This window comes from Anopheles funestus, chromosome 3RL (genome assembly GCF_943734845.2).
Source record: "Anopheles funestus chromosome 3RL, idAnoFuneDA-416_04, whole genome shotgun sequence".
NCBI lineage: Eukaryota > Metazoa > Arthropoda > Insecta > Diptera > Culicidae > Anopheles > Anopheles funestus.
The window spans coordinates 45,529,003-45,548,489 of record NC_064599.1 but is presented as its reverse complement, the minus strand read 5'-3'; the positions used below and the strand labels follow the sequence as shown (position 1 = coordinate 45,548,489).

The window sequence follows — 19,487 nt, the reverse complement described above, 5'->3', positions numbered from 1 at the left end:
TTTTCTCCATGTAGCCGTACTCAATACTTGCTATGAGGCTACGGTCCGGATGGGATTTTGATACTCAGTCCTGTCGTGTGGAACCGGCACTGTTTATCGCATACACCACCGGGCTACAAAAATATAATCTTGTCTTGATTTTTTTTCTTAGCGTGCCATTTCATTGTCTAAATGTTGAAATCCTACCAAATTCACTCTATTATACCTCATGTTCTCCTTTCGTTTTACATTATTTTCAGTTATTCAAGATCATTAAATATTCTCATGAATGGTTTAAAAACCAGTTCGGAACAATCATGAGTCATCATTAGCCATACCATTACGCAATAGATGCATGTTTTGAAAGTTAAACTGACTCTCAACGATCAATGCTTTCAGCACTATTATCACAATCCACAGACGTTGACACGTGTCAGAACGGTCGACCCCTTCATTGCCATCGGGTAGTAGGGAGGGTTTATTGAGATAAGTATGGCTTGAAGTCCTCTTCCACACGCTTCCGGTGTTCGGGCCGAATATAACCGTGATGATGATAGGATACGGCGTTAAAACATGCTGAAAACTGCACAAAATATCATCACACTCCCTTTCAAAAATGTCCATCCGCTCGACTTTTCGTTCCTTCAGCCGCTCACATGGCAGACCGTTCGTTAGCAGACGAAACGGGGACGAAAAATACACTGGGCGACAGGAAACTTTTAAATAGAAAGAAAACATCATTAAAGAATTTATTCAGCCCTCGTTAGAGAAGTTTAAATTCAAAACTTATTATAATTTAATGGCGGCAAATCAGGGCCGCATTATTACCATTTTTGGTGATATTTTTTTATCCTTCTTTCCATCCTTGGTTCGTAAACTCTTACGCTAGTGTTATGCGGCTTTTTTGTGTTTTTTCCCAGCATCTGTGGTACAACATTCTAGCTCAGCAGTATCATATACACCCAACATTTGTGGAAATAATCTTTTAAACAATACGTTTATAATATCTTTATTGATACCGTTGTGAGTTTTCATAACCGAACCCTTAATCGGCAAAGCATCTTTAGATGATTAATTAAGCATATTACTGGATTGTTAGTGGATGTTTCAATTCGTGTTATTTTGTGGAATGTTATGGATTTTGGTAAATATTTTTGTTGTATTTATGGTATGGTCCAGCTCTAGGTTAGCTCTCGATTGAATCGTGCCCCGCATACGTGGGAATTGAATTATACGGCTATGAATAATTAAATTCATCAAAAATCATAAGCCACAATAGAACTGTATTTAAAGTTGCTTTTTTCAAAAAAAACACAAAAAAATTAAACAATCTATAGGAACTTTGTCAGGGTTGTTTATACTATCTATTTGTAATAGATGAACCATGTTTGCTATAATATAGAAACAAACGATATTTTTTCTGTAACACACACACACACACTTGTGGTTTGATGTAAAACAGTGTTTATGTTGATTGAGTATTTTGTTGCCAAGTGCAACGATACGATAGGAAAAATGGTTAAATGGAATGCAAGAGAGAAAATTATAAATGCTTTTCGGTTGGCGTTTTTATGGTGTGGAACGCGTATTTCCAATTAATTTAATGGGATGAAATATTGATTTCATATGAGCCGGACCTTTCTACTAACTGTTTGTATCCTTTCATCGCTGTAGATTTGGACATTGCAAAAAAGAAAGAGAAAAAACATTTTGATAATTTAGTCATTAGTAAAGTCAGTTAAACAACATGCCGTAAGTAACGTGTAATTTTATTAATGTTTTAAAATATTTTTATATGGCTGAAAGGATCATTCCCACTGAAATATCGAATAATTTTCATTGTTCGTTTGAATAGTAACAGTAACAGTTCAATCTAGGTATAAATAGAAGCAATTTAGTAATACAAATAGTTCTATAAATATATGTTATTGTTAACTTAGTTTGCTAAAACATCAATTGCAAAACCTGTTACGCAGAGTTTTAAATTACTGTTGTTTCAGTGTTCAACATTATCACTAGAGCGATTATTGCGACTGTTTCTCTACGATTAAAATATGGTGTATTTGGTAGATACAACAAAGTCAATTGAAGCATGATCTCCCGTTGGAAATGGAAAACAACATTTCCAAATATCTTCAGCCTTCGGTCGCTGAAGGCTTTTATCCTTCGAATGTTAACACTATTTCCATCACCCGATTTCCTTCCTTGCGCACGTTTCATTTTGAGCGCCTTTCATTTTTTAATGGTTTTCTTCCGTATACCGCGTTACGCCGGTGTAACAGCAGTTCCGACCGCGGAGGGGACCGTGTGAGCTTCGGCCGATGTGTGAGTGCTGAGTTGTTGCGCTTTGCAGATGCGTCCTGGATATTCGGAGAACATTAAAATGCTCTTTGAAACATTTATATCGACTACAAGCAAAACCCATTCGCCTTTAAAAGCATTTCCACCGTACGTTTCTATGTGCGAGCCCGTGGAGAATATCCTGGCTGCATTTTCCATACCATGATGCATGGTCAGAAATCTTCCTACCTACCCACTGCAGTCACGACCTTCTTTTTCATCACTTTTAATTGTGTTATACTCATCGCTTCATTCTAGAAAAGGAGAAGGTTGAAGGATGGATAAGTTACCAATACCAATAACGTGGTTTAAGTTTTGAATATTTTCTATAAATTTTAGGAACATCTTTTAATGCAGTACGAATTCCGAATCGGAATTCATTTGTTTTACGCAAGTCTGAAGCTTGTTAGATGTGTCAAATAGCAAATAAATAAAGAACCTGATTAGTTGCCTCGCTTTAGTTGTCTTAGTTGCTCACCATTAACTTATCATTTCGTATCGTCAGACCTGCAGACGAGTTGTCCAGGATTGCGACATCGTGATATCCTTTGTGCGTTTGCTAATGATTGTTCGTTCCGTTGAGTATCTGGCAACTAAGCAAAGTGCACAAAGACTAATGTAGAAAATGAGGCTTTAAGTTTTTAAATTAGCTTATTGTTTTTGCACCAGAGAGAAATTTGTTTGGTTTACTGGTTTACTAATTAAAATGTTGCAAAAAAACATTTCTTGTTTCACAACATTATCGGTATAACCATTCTATTTAGTATGAATAAAAAAAAATCTCTTTTCAAATAAACCATTAAAATTTAGGATGTTTCAGTGTCCTTTCGTGTTACGAATTCACTGATATATTCTTTACGTTTAACTCTATCTTCCTGCAGACTGAAGTATATTTGAAGTATGTATATCGGTCGTTCCATCCTACATAAGCTTCGACTAACGCGCGTGCGTTTAATGTAACGATACGATGCCCAACGAGTTCAGTTTCGCTTTCTTTTACGTTCTCCGGAGAATTAAGAAATGAAAAAGGCTCTTTTTAATTAACTTAATTGATCGTTTTTGCTGTCTCTCTATTTGCACACTGGTTTATTATTTCAATGCGGTGTTGTTCTGCTATCCATTTTAATAAAGATACACTACAATCAATTTTTGTAATGTTTATTTCTAGTGTATGACTTGTATTTTATTTTCCTTTCCTAAACCTCTAATTATGTAGTTTGTATATGTTGAACTATCGTTCTTCATAAGCGTTAATGTATGCTAAACTGTTGATACATTTATTTAATTATTTATTTATTTGATTATTAAGTATATGGCCGAAGCATGTCATAAACACCGGACTGAAGCGTAAGCGAAGCAGTAATTCATTATTGAAACAATGCACTGAAAAACTGAAGTCAAATTGTTCATAGAAGATGTTGAAGTTTCTCATCATTGCTAACAAAGGTTCGTTATGGATGTATAATCGCCTCCGTCGCTTAGGAGCTAAAAAATGTTTATTTCTAATAATTACCTCAGGAGCATAAAGAATTAATCAGCGTGTAGGGTAATCAAGCCGAACGGAAATACTGTGAGTAAAAACACCGAGAATAATCCATAGCAAGGGACGTTGCACTGATTCTATTTAAATTATCCAACATCGGAGGACGGAGACCGAAAGACGCTACTCAACTCTAAAACATAATGTTTTGAAACGCAGCCTGTCAGTAAATTCTTGAGACTGTCTTCAAACGACCTAGCATTTTCGTATCTATCTTCTTCTTCTTTTGTGGCTCTATAATCTCAAGAGATCTATAATTTATATGCGTGTTCGCTCCGGAGTAGGATTTGAAACTCGGTCCTGTCGTGTAGAGACCGGCGCAGCTACCATATACACCACCGGTCTGCCCGAACTGGGTGATGATTCGTATACATTACACATAATATAAGGGGCGGCCCGGTGGTGGATCTGATAAACCGCGCCAGTCCACACGGCAGGATCGGGTTCAAATCCAGATCGTCTCCCCGTAACAAGGACTGGCTATCCGGCTACGTGGTAAAAATAAGTCTAGTAAGCCAGAAATGGCCGGCGTGACCTGTAAGGTCGTTAAAGCCAAGGAGAGAGAGAGAGACACATAATATATACCATCCAAAGTATCTTGTTTAATAATTCTTTTTATTGAATACAACACTATAGTGTTGAGTGTGGAGTTTTCTGCTCAAACTATGTTACGATATGTTTAAAAAATTAATTCATATCAGTGTATAGCTCACATTCATTACGTCTATTGAAAAATTGCATTTATATTGCTGATGAAGTCTTGCTGCGGTTTGAAAAGCCTGTGACACAAGCACACAGCAATTAACTCATCTACCACCAAAAACCTCAGAGCACTAAGGGAGCTAGCAAAGCGCGTAGGTAGATGAACATGCATGAAAATGCAACAGTTAAAACCGTTCAATTCCATGATTGCATCCATAAATAAAGCGATCCATAGTAACAAACCTCTACAGCAGACAACAGGAGACAACGCGCGAGCACACATTCTATACCCGAGCAGCATAAATGGTTCCATGTTCGTTGGCATGGGAGGAATACGCGAGAAGAGCGACGATGGAAGAGTACAGGCTGAAGTACATAATTATTATTGGTATAATTTCGATTGAAACGAAATTAATTTAAATTAACAGAGAATGCAGAAAGCAATTCGCAAATTTATGCATTAATTCTCTGCATATTCATTCGGTCCCGAATCCCTTTTGGCGCACGGTGTACATTGCGTGTGTATGAGGGGTTCTGAGAACTTCGAACCATCCATTCGTTGTTTCTAGCAGGGATGCATTATAGTGTAAAGCCATTGCGGTGGCGCATGCAGAATATGTAGAGAGAACTCATTGTCAGGAGAACGGGTAAACCGGGCAGGTGATAATTTAAATTGCCCCAAACCTGTACCGCCGCATCCGTTTCCACCCGAAACCGATACCAGCGGTTGCCGTCAACAATTTACAATGCATGCCAAAACTTTTTCCCGTTTGCTTGCAGCAATAGAACAGATGTATAAATTCCAGACAAAGTGGTACACAAAAATAACACCATTTCCGGTGGTTGTGTACGAGAATTGGCTTTCATTCATTCAGATTTTAGCTCAAGAAAAAAAAAATTACTTAGTAAATAAGTTTACTAGAAATATATAAATCGCATTTTGCTTTTTCGCCTTTTATTGTAGAACTCTCCTCAAATTAAATCTATTTCATATGTGTGGCTTTCTAATGCCGCAATTCATGTTTTACCGTGCGAAGAGACACACACTGTTGCTCCTATCACGCGATTCCATTCACTGGCGAGGGTGGGCCGTCATATTGCAGTGGGTTGAGCAATAACAGGCAATGCAAATTAATTGCGATGAAAATGTGTGCTTTGGATGTTGCCAAACCAGCCCGCAATTTATCGTTTCCAGCTTGTTTTTGTTCGTCAGCTTCCCATCACGGTCTCGCTTGCCTCGCTTATCCCGAACCCGATCAATCATACTGTCCTTCGTTGTACATACATGGTTTTGCAGCCTCTGGCGAGGGCGTGCACGTGTACGAAAGGAAGGATGGTGCACCTATTGATTGTAAAACATTCGACGAAAAGCAAACGCATCTCGGGTTTCCCTGTATTCCGACGGTGTTAGTGTGCACACGTACGTATGTAAGTAAATGATCCTGGACATTTACGTATTGCTGTGTAGGCATGGAAAAGGATCGTAATAATCAGTTGGTAGTAAAAAAAGGATACAATCAGAAAACAGATCATTTACTCCTCCACAGTGCTAGTGTAATTGTATTTAAATAAGAGAGAGAGAGAGAGAAGAGAGAGAAGGATAACACATGTGGGAAGAAAACAAGGGAAAGGGATAAACATTGTATTGAATATAGGACGTTTGCTCTCGGCTTGCCGTGGATTGCTTTCCCTTCCATGCGTGTTACCTAGGACTGCGCAATTGCCAAACACTTTCCTCCTGCCAACCGAAAGTTTCTCTACCCCCGGTCAACAGACCCACGCAAAAAGGGGATGAAATCCGCATGGCGTTGCATGTGATTATATTAATTACATTTTACAAGCAATTATAATATAAATTAATTAACGCGTGCAAAATTCAGTTCCCGGCTCGTTGCATGCCGCAAACCCTTGGAGGGGTACTATTGCGGGGAGGGTTCGGCCATTGCCATATTGCACTACAGATAATAATGATACAGGGTTTCTCGGAATGGTATTCAATAGCGTCCGCAAAATGTGCGTCCTTGTGAATTCATCTTTGCTTTTGTTTATTCCAACACAAATTTTAAGAGCTTTTTTTTCAACCTGTTCACCAAACGTTGAATAAAATTACAATTATTTCTCTGCAATGAGCTCACTTCCCATATTGCATACAGCAGGCTCGAACGGCTTTCAAACCCTGTCCTCTGGGAGCGATTGGGAATGCAAATTACTGCATGGTGGCGGAGATTATTATGTACTCGTGTGTGGTTTTTGATGTTGCCTTTATTGATATGTTGGTAGCTTTCCGGGATGCAGCCAGCTGGGAAGGATGGGAAGCAGCAAACATCCATTGAAAACGAACGGTTCACAGGACAAATGTTTTGGAGTCACGGATGCAATAGGAAAGAGAGACTTATTGTTTGCCTTGGGGGGGAATTTTGTGGGATGAAGGAAGCAGACACTGTTCCGATGGCTCTACCGCAGAATTCCATGGTCAGCGTTATTGCAGCATTGTTCCCTTTACTCCACAAAACGGATTAATTCCCTTTTGCCGCACATAACACCCATCGATCCCCCATGCAGTGCACAACCGTAATGAGCATCGAGCAATGGTGGCGGCTGTGAAACAAATTAATAAGAAATATTTTAGCGAAAAAGCCACATCCCAAATGCTGCAGCTAATGGGTTCAACTTACCAACGGCTTTATATCAGAGTGAGCTGATCAAATAGCTTTGACCGGATAATTTCGGTTAGTAGATCCAACTGTTAATAATTACTTTCCATCATAATATCATAAAACATGCTGAAGTTTTGGAAAACTTGGTCGTATCAATATGCTCATAGCTTCACAAAACTGCAATCTTTTATATTTTAAGGCATCAACCATTGAAACAAATGTATTTTTTAATAACTGATAATGTTTATACAAATTGCAAAATTTTGATTATTAGAATGGTACAATGATAGCGACGTCAGTTCATATGACATAACGGGTAACAAAACGAACACTCTCTTTCTCTTCTTGGCTTTTAACGACCTTACAGGTCACGCCGGCCATGTTTGGCTTACTAGACTTATTTTTACCACGTAGCCGGATAGTCAGTCCTTGCTACGGGGGGACGGTCCGGATGGGATTTGAACCCGGTCCTGCCGTGTGGACCGGCGCCGTTTATCACATGCACCACCGGGCCGCCCCAAAACGAACACTTGACTGACTATTTTGCTAAGAGCAAATATAAGTCAAGAAAAGCATCAAACGGGAGGTCAACAATTCCAGATTGCACAAGAAGAAGATTGGAAAATGTTAATGTATTGCACAGACATAGATTTTCTGACTTCAAGCTAAGAGAAAGGTGTATTTTTGCGTGGAACAAAACATAGGCTTGTTTGTAATTTATCTACTTATAGAATCTTTGGTATTACTTATAAGATAATTTCTACTAAACTGTCCATTAAATTACACCATTGCTTTTATTTAACATTTACTTTTGGAGCAATAAAATATCGCATATGAAATGGTTAGTGTCACCGTATTTATGCTACCATATGCGACAGCGAGAACTAACGCAACCAACTATTTTCAGCATAATTCTCTTCTTTATTTTCCCTTACTCGCTCGCCCACCTAAACACACGCATGTCCTGTCGGTTATTTCAATCTTCTAAGAAAATACAGTAAAACCCTGTATGACACAAGGACGCATCGTCATAGACACTCTGTTGTCATGGCGCATGATACCAAAAACGACTCCGTTGAAAATGGCTATAATTGGCAAAGTTTATTATGGAATCAGAAAATTAAATTAACCAACCGTCGTTAGTCGCCGTTCCCTTCGCCATGATAAGGATACGTGGAACATTCTTATGTTGAACGTTGGGCATGCAAACAAGTTCTTCCGGAGAATTGTCAGCTCGAGTTTAAACCGTCCTCTGTTCGCTGGATTTAGGAAATTGAGTCTCCCCTAGCTGAATTCAACAGAGTCATTGAACGTTCCGTGTGTCTACTTCCTTTAGCGTGTTATTATTCGTTTTCATTGTTGCATAAATAATCAATATTTTTGTCACCGATTGTGTTTCAATTTTAAGCTTCTCATTGTTATGTGTTGCCGATACGTCCCATGCAGTTGGCGTGAACGTTCAAACATAACTGTGCGGTTTTTTTTAAAATGATTTAGCGCTTAATGTACAAGGTACAAGGATTGCGGTGTTTACGTCAATCAATAAGCAGTAATAAAAACTAAATTAATTTATTTAACGAAAATTGACTTTACTTTTATCTCTACTATTTTGCAGCATGGTTTGCTAAACTTGCCGATAATGAATGAACCTGACATTGTGAGTTTGAGCATGATTAAGTGAATCATTACGTTGCGGGATAAAGTCATCAATCGGCTATTATCAGGAATGCACAGCACTGAAAATGTTGCTGGTAAGTAAAAATAGCTGCTTTGCACACACTTTCCTATGTATTTCGTTTTGCAAATCATTACTACGTTATTATAATTAGTTCAAAAAATCAATAAATTGCATACAGTACATGTGGAGCGTAATATGAGCAACACATCATTACACGGTGAATTCGTTTCCTTCGTACGGTTAATTAAGGTAGCATAATGATCGTTGTCGTTTGCTGATGTGCAGTTAACATGTTTTGATTAAACCCTCATTCAAATTACCATCCATCTTGCACTGAGATACCAGTGCTGTATCAGGGCAGTCGCACGACGCATAAAGCAAACAAACAGGAAAATCACATCAAAACCATATGCTTACCCCACCGGTGGCACTTAGTGCTGAACACTCAGACCACATCATATGTCCAAAAGAATCAAGGGAAGCAGCAGCTGGAATACGGGCTCAAGAAGGGATGCGGTTAATTACTTTCATTTTGCGACGTATTTCCATTGTAAATCTAATTAAAATATTTCTCAAATGGATTCCTGCTACGGACGAGTTCGGTTTAATTATTCAGTCTGCGTCTCATCTTCTGGCCTCCGTTGGCAGGTAAAGCTGTCATCTAAGTTGACAAATATGCTCGACTAAACATTCGTGTGTGATATTTGCGATTGAAGTTTGCACGAAACAAAGCGTTAATACTTGTTTTTTTACAAGTCAACATAAGTAGAAAAACGATTCGAAAAACACTTTGCATTTGCAACGTAATTTATTGTTATGGATGTTTCATTATTTTCAAGTAAAAGTAAGTTGATCAAATCACTTAACTGACCATTACTTTATTAAATATCAAAATATCACTAACGAAACTTAATACTACATTCCTTCGGTAACACTATTATTTTGCTTTGTAGTTTTTTGTAAGATATTTTGTTTTATGTACCTCTGTTATGCAACTCTACTCTGATAACAATGAAAAGATCTTGCTTATATTCGTGTACCGATTGATCAATTTTCCTAAAAGGTTTTCGATGCAGCACAGACGCAATCGATTACGTAATTTATTTGGACAATTTTCTTGTTAAAATCTCGGTAATGTAAAGACACGGAAAAGCAATCATCCCACCGTCCCTAGCTACCAAACTTATTCACAGCGGTTTGCACATGTATATGTGTTGGCGTAACTATGACCATCGCACAAATAATAAACTTTCCCTACAAATGAATTATCGGCAAAGAAAATGTTAATTTTTTTTTATTCCATATTAGGAACCAGATGGCTAAAATGAATGAATGGCATTGAAACTCCAAAAAGAATCACGATTGAAAAGAGATCACGGCGATTTTAATAATACAAAAATTAGATTCATATTTTCGTGCAATTCTTACTCTCCGAATGGTTTAATTTATCTAATAATGTTTAGTAATTTACTGTACGCATGAATGGCAGTCTCAGCCCCGATAAGCTTCGAACCGGTCGATTCTATTTCAATTACTTTTCTCACCCAACTAAATCCGTAACGGTTCACTTTTACATCCTTATGGGACAGTATAAAATGAAAATAACTGCAAACATAAAAAAGAACAACAACACAAAGACATAAAGAGTGGGAAACTATGGGACACAGTTTCGTTGTTGCCTGGAGCACATCTATCTCCGATCGGTAGATCGGGAACGGTAGGAAAAGCTCGGTTCAGATGTGCTCTTCGCCAGCTAATGGATATTGAAAATTGTTGTTTTATTTATTGAGATCTTTTTTCGATACTTTATCATTGTTTGTCGGTTTCCAGCCACTCCAACTTGATCTATCCACCTACGGCCATGGTAAATAGGAAGGGCATTCGGTATTTTCTCTGTACATTATTTTCTGTTCAATTGTACCCAACACTTTATCGGACCATCCTTTAATGCAAGTAGTAAAGTGAAAAAAAAGTTCAACCTCTGTCATGTCTCTCGAAATTTTGGGACTGGTGCCCATCGTCAGCTGCGATGTGTGATATTTTAAACTCCAATTCATCCAGAAAATACGCTCCCAACCATTTTTGGACGTGTTTAGACCAAGGAATAATGCTGCGACAAGAAGCACTTCTAAAAGGCCAATTGTACCCAGCTGGCAAACGTAAAAGACAATCGTAGGAGAATGGTATATAATAGAATGTAGCTACGTCGTATGTGCGAGCGAACGAAATGGGATAAAGTCTTCGCTATTCCCATTGTCCATCACAGTTTTCCCTTCCGGTCAAGCAGTCGTACCACTTGATCCTTGGGAGACAGTTGAGAGGCTAGATATCCTAGGAGCCATACAGAGGCTAGGCATCGACAAACTATCCATACGACAACAAACTCGACTGTGTAGCCCACCTCTTTCCGAATTCCAATTTTCGGCGATAGTGATGGAAATGGTAAAATTGGACTTATAAGGAAAAGCGTACAAAAAAATGCTGCTAGGTACAGTCCGGCGCACCAGAGAGAATATGGGGGGATCGGAAGAAAGTCAATTCAAAACTGTCACCGAACCGGAAAAGTGAATTATATTGAAAGATTTCCATTTTCAGCTGAACTTTTCGGTGCCGTTTTCGACCCGATTCATCCGTAACCTATCCTTTCTACCTCCAATTTAGCGAAAGGATCCTCGATATTGGCAGTCGTTCTGCCCGGCAACGACGACCAATGAATCAATCCCCGGTCATCACCATCATCACCATCATCATCAAAAGCGCAGGAGTAAGTTGGTACTGGACGCCCGTTAAACGGTAATAGCACCAGGAACCTTACCATGTGGTCGCTTCTCCTCATAGTGCCTTAGTGGAGTTTATGTACCGATTTCAATTAGTGACGAATACAGATACTCGCACATAATGCTGCATAGTTATTCCTACTCGGTTTCTCTACATCTCGATGCCTTTTCCAAATTTGATTACGTTGAACTCAAGAAATACTTTTACTTTGATTTAGAAGCGTTAACTATGGAAAACATTTGTTCATTAAACTGAACACTAAAATGTGGTCAAATACATTTATAATTTTTTTTTACTGTTGGGTTACTGATTGTGTGATTTAGCAAACCTGACTACAGAAAGTTTTTTAGTTGTATGTACAATTATGTTCAATATACAATCTGTGAAATTTTTGTTATGTTTGTCTTTTTATACGATCTTTTGTGTTGGGGCCGTATCGCTACCGTTTAGCTTAAATGAATCTTTGCTCACCGCAGTATATTTAACTAACAAGCTTATTAAATAACAATAAAAGAGCCTTAAGCCTGTTAAATAATAAAAGTAGGACACAGATTAATAATACGACTATTCAGTTAGGGGTATTTCAAAACACAGATACCCAAGAAAAAAACTTTTTTTTTGAATTTCAAAACTATGATTTTGATGAAAATTTATTCTTTTTTCCGTGGTTTCTTCCGTGGTTAGCATTACAATCACATTGTTATACATATGTACATGTGTCAATAAATGAACTTACTTGTCCTTTCATACTGATGTGTGTTGGATTTTAGTATTTCCATCTTTTTATTTCCCGAATCTTGCACATACATCCTACAATTATTCTTAAGGCTCTAGGATGAAGAAAATGAACGTATGAAGTATGAACACAATTATCCTGTTAATTTTCGTCAGCAACCATGCGTTAATCACATTCTCTCCGAAAATTAACACTTCGTTAAAGACACGCTCGAAATACATCAACAAAGTTATGGTAATGTGGTTGATTTACAGCAGTCCTTTGATTTGGTACAGTTTTCACTCTGTGTGTATGTATGTCAGCAGTATGAAATAACAACCAATTAGAGAGGATTGTGAGTAAAGGATCCAAGTAAATGCTCCCAACGGAAACAACTGCCACTCATTACGCTCTCAAGCAGAGGTCGAAAGAAGTCATGCTCGCATCGTGCAGTTACGGCCCTTGCAAGAAGGCTCCATCCGAAAAATAATTATATAATAATAAGAATACGAATAACCTCTGCAAAGAAAAGAAAACGTAATTGAAATTACTTTTCGCCAACGCGAACAGCTTCGCTCCAGTGTTGCTGCTAATGTTACTAATTTCCGACGAATAATGATCCTTGTTGCATTCGCTCTCCTACACACTGTCAAATGCCTGGAAGGCAAATGTGTTCGTACGACGCATACGACGTACGCCGTGTTCGGAAGAAGGGTCCAACAAAATTTGGCTTCCAAATATTCATTTCGCAATCATACAGGAAGTCGGCCATTTTCGCAGTGACTCTTAATCACTGTGCTGTTTCTTTGCCGGGATATACATAAAGTACGGAAATACTGGGATGGAAACCATCTTACGGACTTTCTAATCCTTCTTCTGTTTCCACTGTTTCGCTCGTCTTGGATACTTTTGTTGAGCCAACAAAAAAAAATCGGTCCTTTAGTGTTGGCGATGCCTGCCAAAAATCCATCATTTTTCTTGAATAATGAAATTAATTTAATAAATCTGTAATGTAAACATCATCGTAATAATGTTTCCTCTCTGCACACTCTTCGTAATTAAGTAGCCGCGTAAGTCTCTAGCTATTCACTCCTCCTGCTGCACATACCGGGGGACAACCATTTTACCCGCCAGGAACGACCGGGAGACGAGTATAATTAAATGAAAACTTAATTAAATAATTTTCTGACAAAAAAAGGAGATGCGGTTTCAGAAGTGTTGGCTGTGGTTGAATTTCTTTGTTGTAGAGCTGGGAGGAACGCTTGACAATGTTTCTTTTATGGATGAGATAAAAAAATCAATTCGTAGCCTTTTTACTTCCTAAATGCTCAACGAAAAAGCTAAGCGTACGCATCGCTGACTTGCATTTCACAACGAAAAGCTGCATTCATATGAAAAATACATATAATAGTTTATATTAAACATGGAGTAAATTTGAAACATTTTACTTTAAAGGTTATAAAACTGCTCATCATTTTATCAGTAATTTGATTAGTAGATTTAAAGTTTTGTTTTATTGAGATCCATAGTAAAGTAACTTTTTCCTTGTGAAGCACTTGGATCGCTATGTAAAATCAATCGAATATATATATTTTGTAATTATATAAAGCTTATATACTTGTGTAATCAAACAAATAAACTATGTTGTAGGAAATGCTTAATGGGATACGAGTTCAACTCATAGTAATGTTAAGCTAGTTTTCGCAGCTGCTCCACATACAAAGCTAACAAACCAAACACATTAAGAAGCATACAATACACACATAATTTTAATGGCTACACTGAAATCCAAGAAACGATGCGGATACACGAATTTCGAAATCTGCCAACATACAAAATGGGTGAGGAGAATCTTTTTTTGTGTGTGAGTAAAGAAACCATTCTCATTCTATTGCACACAGTCAATAATCCAAAACAGCAGAACAAAACCAAACGATCAGGCAAAGTGCTTCCTAATGATGTCTGAAGCAAGAAGAATGGATGTCTGTAATTTTAGTGAATGAATGCAATTAAAAGCTTTTCTACTTTTGCTGTCAACTTGCTCGCTTTTCCCCTTACCGAGCACGAAACGTACCATGGTACGGTCACTGCGTATTTATGAACTTGAGTTTATTTCGACTCCATGTTCTACAGCACATTGTACTGTTTATGTTGCACATGTGGTGAAAAGCAGAACCGAAATGGACAATGTTGTGGTGTGCATTGTTTTAGCATTTCATGATAAGGATAAAATATTTTTTTTTGGTCGCATTGTATTGTAATGGTAACGAACGGCTTTCATACATCCCACAATAATTCTATCGATTACGAGTTCCTTAGATCATTAGACAAAATGAGTCATTTGCAAGATTGTCCGAAACCATAGTTCAACGATGTGCAGTAAAAGGAAATCCTTTAAATCGTTCCGTTCTCATGCGGTGCAGTGAGGTTAACTTTTATCCCGACAATACTGCAGAGTGCTTCCGTTTGCATAGCCAGCTTCTGTTGAGAGATATATGCACGTCCCTCTTCCTTTCAGTGGCTGTTTTACAGTATTGAAATGGGCATAAAATGACATTCGCCGTTCGCTCTTCAGTGCCGGACCCCTTCACTAAGCCAGCATTCTTATCATTGACCCCGGATCGCATTTGAGGAAGCATTCTATTTAGATACAGGTCCTCGTGTTAGGTCCACATTGTACACGCTACAACAACGACCGGCGAGCGTCTGGATTTCGAGATTCAGGCGCAGAAGGGAACAAGTCATCGTCGCCATCACCATCTCTTCGTCAGCATTATTATATAATAACGTAAGGCTTACCTTCAAATTTCAAGACAGTTTTCCCATATAATGGAATTTCAATTTGATATTGTAATTATACGGTTCATTTGCGACGATAAAAATAGCCACACAAAATATACTCTCAGCTTTTGATTGGTTTATACCACCACCCCACATTCTTGCTATACTTCTGCAATCGTCCCATTTAGAGCTGCTGCTGCTCCTGCTGCTGCTGGTGTTTGGTGCTCCCTATCTCCGAGCATCCGTACGCTTTTCCGTAACCGTTGGTTCATAGATCCAACAGTTGGGATTTTTCTTTCCATGTTTAACACAGACAATGGTGAATGAACCTCTAGCAGAAACAAGCTGTAAGAAAGTCTATTAAGTTTGTACCCATTTATCAAGCACCAGAGATCACATTGGAATAAATTGAAAACTATGGCACGTGGCGTTAGGATCTGTGGAAAGAATTCGGCACAGGGACGATGGGTGTCGTATCCTTTTACCTTAACGTAAGTGGTATGCGTTGTGTTTCTTTTTTTCTTTGTGTTGTTGATGATTTTGTTTGCTGGTGGAAGCCAAAAATGTACTATTTGAAAGCATGTTTGCCTACATTAGTGTACTAGTTCATCAAACACAGTTTTATTTGTTGTATCGACTATGAAACTTGCGTTAAAACAGAAAACCTTTTTTTTATACAAATCTGTTAATGTTGTATATATTTATTTAATGGACGTTAGATAACTTTTCTTAATTACTTAACTGTATAAAAGATTTATGACACAAAATGTAAATTATTGTTATACTTTAAAATAAACGTCAAATAAAGACAAAAAGATTGTCCTGCTCGTCCCCACAGTGGATAAGCATACTAATAGTGCAACTACATTCCATTCTTTAATCATCCTAAATGTCTCCCTTTCATAAAACTTTTGGTGGTTTCAGCTTTGGTGGGGTTGCAAGACAACCATAATAAATAGTCATGTCTTATCAGTACCTCAAATCCCGTCCCCAAGGCTTCGTTACGTTCCGCTTATTTCTTGTACGTACGTTAGCTTATTTACAAAAGCTGGCGAAAGACTTACTGTACCGTTTGCCAAGACATACATAGTTCTGTTCCTTTTGTGGTTTTTTTTCTGCATCTTTCATATCGTAATCTTCACGAGCGATGTGTGAGCCTAACCGGATGTGATTCATTGTTGTATCAAATTAGGAATCCATTAGTCTAATAGGTAATATGTATGCGCTACTACTTTGCTTTACTGGTAATATATTATATTTTGTAAATTTAGCAACATGTTTATGCCTGTTGTATTGGGAGCCTTTTCCATGTTTGAAACAAAATCATGCCTCAAACCTAATAGTTGTCAAACATTTGTTCTATTGTACACCTTTCGTACTGTTGAATGTGATATGTTTAAAAAAAACATTTTTCATGCTACACAATCTTTGCTTTATTGCTTATTGCTGCACATTAACTTATGTATCCAAGCTGCCATCAACTTAATTGGGGTTTTAGTAAAGATTATTTATTTTAAGAGCACATAGAAAGCTTAAAATCAGAAACATTTTGGCTCTCTCTCTCTCTATCTCTCTCCTTCTTTTGTTTTTCGGACGCTTCTCAACGTGAGTGCAAAAGTAGCAACAGTTTTGATCCGTGTTCCCTTCCGTACGGGAATCGCCACCAAGCTGGTCAAGGAATGCGGGAAAAGAAGTGGCGAAAACTGTCGGTTTTATGTTTCAACTTCCAAACAGCCGCCATCTCTCCATCGTCCATGCATCTTTCGAATAATTCTAGCGCAGGTTTCACGCTGGACCACAAGACTAAAGCACTCGCCTTCGTTTGCTACTATTCGCACTCTTTGCACCATCTAGCGCTATGTTTGTGGGTGTGTGTTTGTATGTGCGTAATTTCAGACCTGGTCAAACAGAAGAAGGACGCAGTTGCGATGGAGTTGGAGTACCGTAATCAAGAAAATTTTCTTAATTAATTTCTTACATACTCCTTTCTTCGGGCCGCCGCCGCTCATTGCCGCACACACTTTGCGGTCCCTTCGTGTGGACTGCCGGAAAAATCTCGTCCTTTCTCTGGCACCTCACACGTACATAGAGCGTCGTCCATACGCACCCACACCCCGTATACCCGTTGTCGGCGGCAAGCACCAGAAATCTAACTTAATTTATGTGCATACTTTGTTTTGGTGTCCTGACAGTTTTTCCATTCCCCTTGCCCTGCCAGCTTCAATCAATCTCTCTTGTTCTCTCTGACTCTCTTTCTCGCTCTTTAACTGTCGTTCGCATTGCTTTCCACTGGGCACATTGTGCGCTCGTCCTTCCGATGTTGGTTCTTGTTTGACCGAAGAACGTCTTGCACGCACACCGCCCCATCCAGGCTGGTACCAAAAATGGCAAATCTATTGCTGCCCGACCGAACGTGACACGTTCGTGCTATCTAGAAGTGAGAAAAAGCAATTTCACTTCACAAAATTTAGCCCCAAACTCCAAGGTAAAGCGAGTTTCGAAGGAGTTGAATACAGTTTGAAGTGTGCTGTCACTCATTCGTCTTCTCGTTTAGGGAAACAAAAAGAGTCAAAATAAACCTACTCCACCATACACACATCATCTACTTCACTTCCACTTGTACACTAATTTTAAACATTTGCACAGGTAAAATTAATTATAGGCTGGAAGAAATATGTCGAAAAATAAAAAAATAACAATTTTGCTACAATAATTCCTTGTAAACTGGTAATAAAACTCGAAGTAATACTGTATGTTCTTCGGCAGATGCTTCGGTGCAATACATGAATGTCGTCCGTTTATGTAGCTCTAATCAAATGAATGCATTTAGTATGTATGCAAAAAACAAAAATAGTCATAACTACTTTACTACACAAACGCTATAGAATTGCCACTGCAGGTACTATTATTGGTGGTGTTTCGAGCTGAAGCAATATGTCCGCTCATCTCGTGTCATAACTCCAACCGAAAACATACGCCATGATAATACCCAAGTGGCTCATGAATGAAGAAGGATGGAATCTTCGATGTAGCAATGCAGCTAAATGTTTTAATAGGGATTGACTTCCTCCTGGGATAGCAATGTATTTGCAAATTAGCGTTATCATGCGGTAATGAGCATTATGCCCCAAGAGGGATATGAAAGGATTATCTTTAATTAGTGTGATTATCATTTTCCATTGATTACTTTTATTGATTCTTTGAAAGTTTGCGATAGCCCGGCATATCATGGCTGCGTGAGTAGTAAACCAACTGTGCACCGCGATACTCATGTACAGTACTACATGTACGATAGTCATGTACGGCGAAATCCTCATAATTGAATAGTTTAGTTTACGTGAAGCAAAATTCAAACTGCTTAGAGGTTCATTAACAGTTTTATTTGCTCCCAAAAATTAAGCCTATTTCAACAAATGGTTCAAGTGAATAATAATTAGAAGCTGTATAATGCTCATACGAATAACCGAATGGTTACTTACTAATGGTGCTAGTTAACTTTGAAAACTCTTCCCGAAGGGTCAAACTCATTAAAACAAAAATACCCTCGGGGCAGACCACTGAGGCTGCTACTGCTTCTCTTGCTGCTGTTTGGCGAAGAAAAAAAAATGTACACAATTCTAACGAACCCCGCCACGAGTGGTGGATAGAGAGACAGTTGAAGAGTCACGCAAAAGACGCGCCCTGAGCTATCCTTTAACGAAGCATAAAAATAAGAGCCCCATTTTAAGCATCAACTTGCCACGAAGAAGAAGTGCAGTGATTGCTTGGCAGTGCAGTGGAAAAAGAGTCCAAACTCTTTATGTCGACGATGAAGATTATGAAGCGGTTCTTTTTTTTTAACTTATCTGTGTTTTCCAAGCATGAGCCTTGTTTGCGGGAGTGTACACACGTGAGCGAACATTTTAAATAAATAAATTATTAAAAAGTACTAACGTATCCACCGAAAAGGTGTGTGTTTAAGCGCAAACAAAAAATCTAATGTTTTTAGTATTTAGGTTTGTAATTTACATTAATTTACCAAAAATGTTGCTTACCAGTGTTGTTTTTCAAATTACAATTTTTGTTTTCTGTGTTATAAAATAACTGACACGTAGTGCGATGAACGATCAAAGTCAATAAAGCAAAGCAAAATAGAATTTATTGCTCTCAAAATGTTCAGACAAATAAAACAAGGAGTAAAACTGTAAATATTTCCTTCACACAAGGAAGTGGTTTGTTCTTTTTTTTTCTGCAGCACCATGCCAACATCCTTGATCAATGGCATTTATCACTCACATACACTGTGTCGCAAATCTCACTTCAGCTGAACGTTTCATG

General features: G+C 38.2%; 1 protein-coding gene across 8 annotated transcripts in view; it reads left to right on the top strand.

The window, feature by feature from the left end:
- The window catches only part of LOC125768301 (LIM/homeobox protein Lhx3-like), a 91,325-nt gene that overhangs the window by 51,002 nt on the left and 20,836 nt on the right, over positions 1-19,487 (top strand). For all 8 annotated transcript variants that reach the window (XM_049435745.1, XM_049435744.1, XM_049435743.1 and 5 more), the window contains exon 3: positions 8,834-8,969. In XM_049435745.1, the coding sequence (XP_049291702.1) occupies positions 8,945-8,969 (25 nt within the window). In that variant the 5' untranslated portion in view covers positions 8,834-8,944. The remainder of the gene's footprint in view (positions 1-8,833; positions 8,970-19,487) is intronic.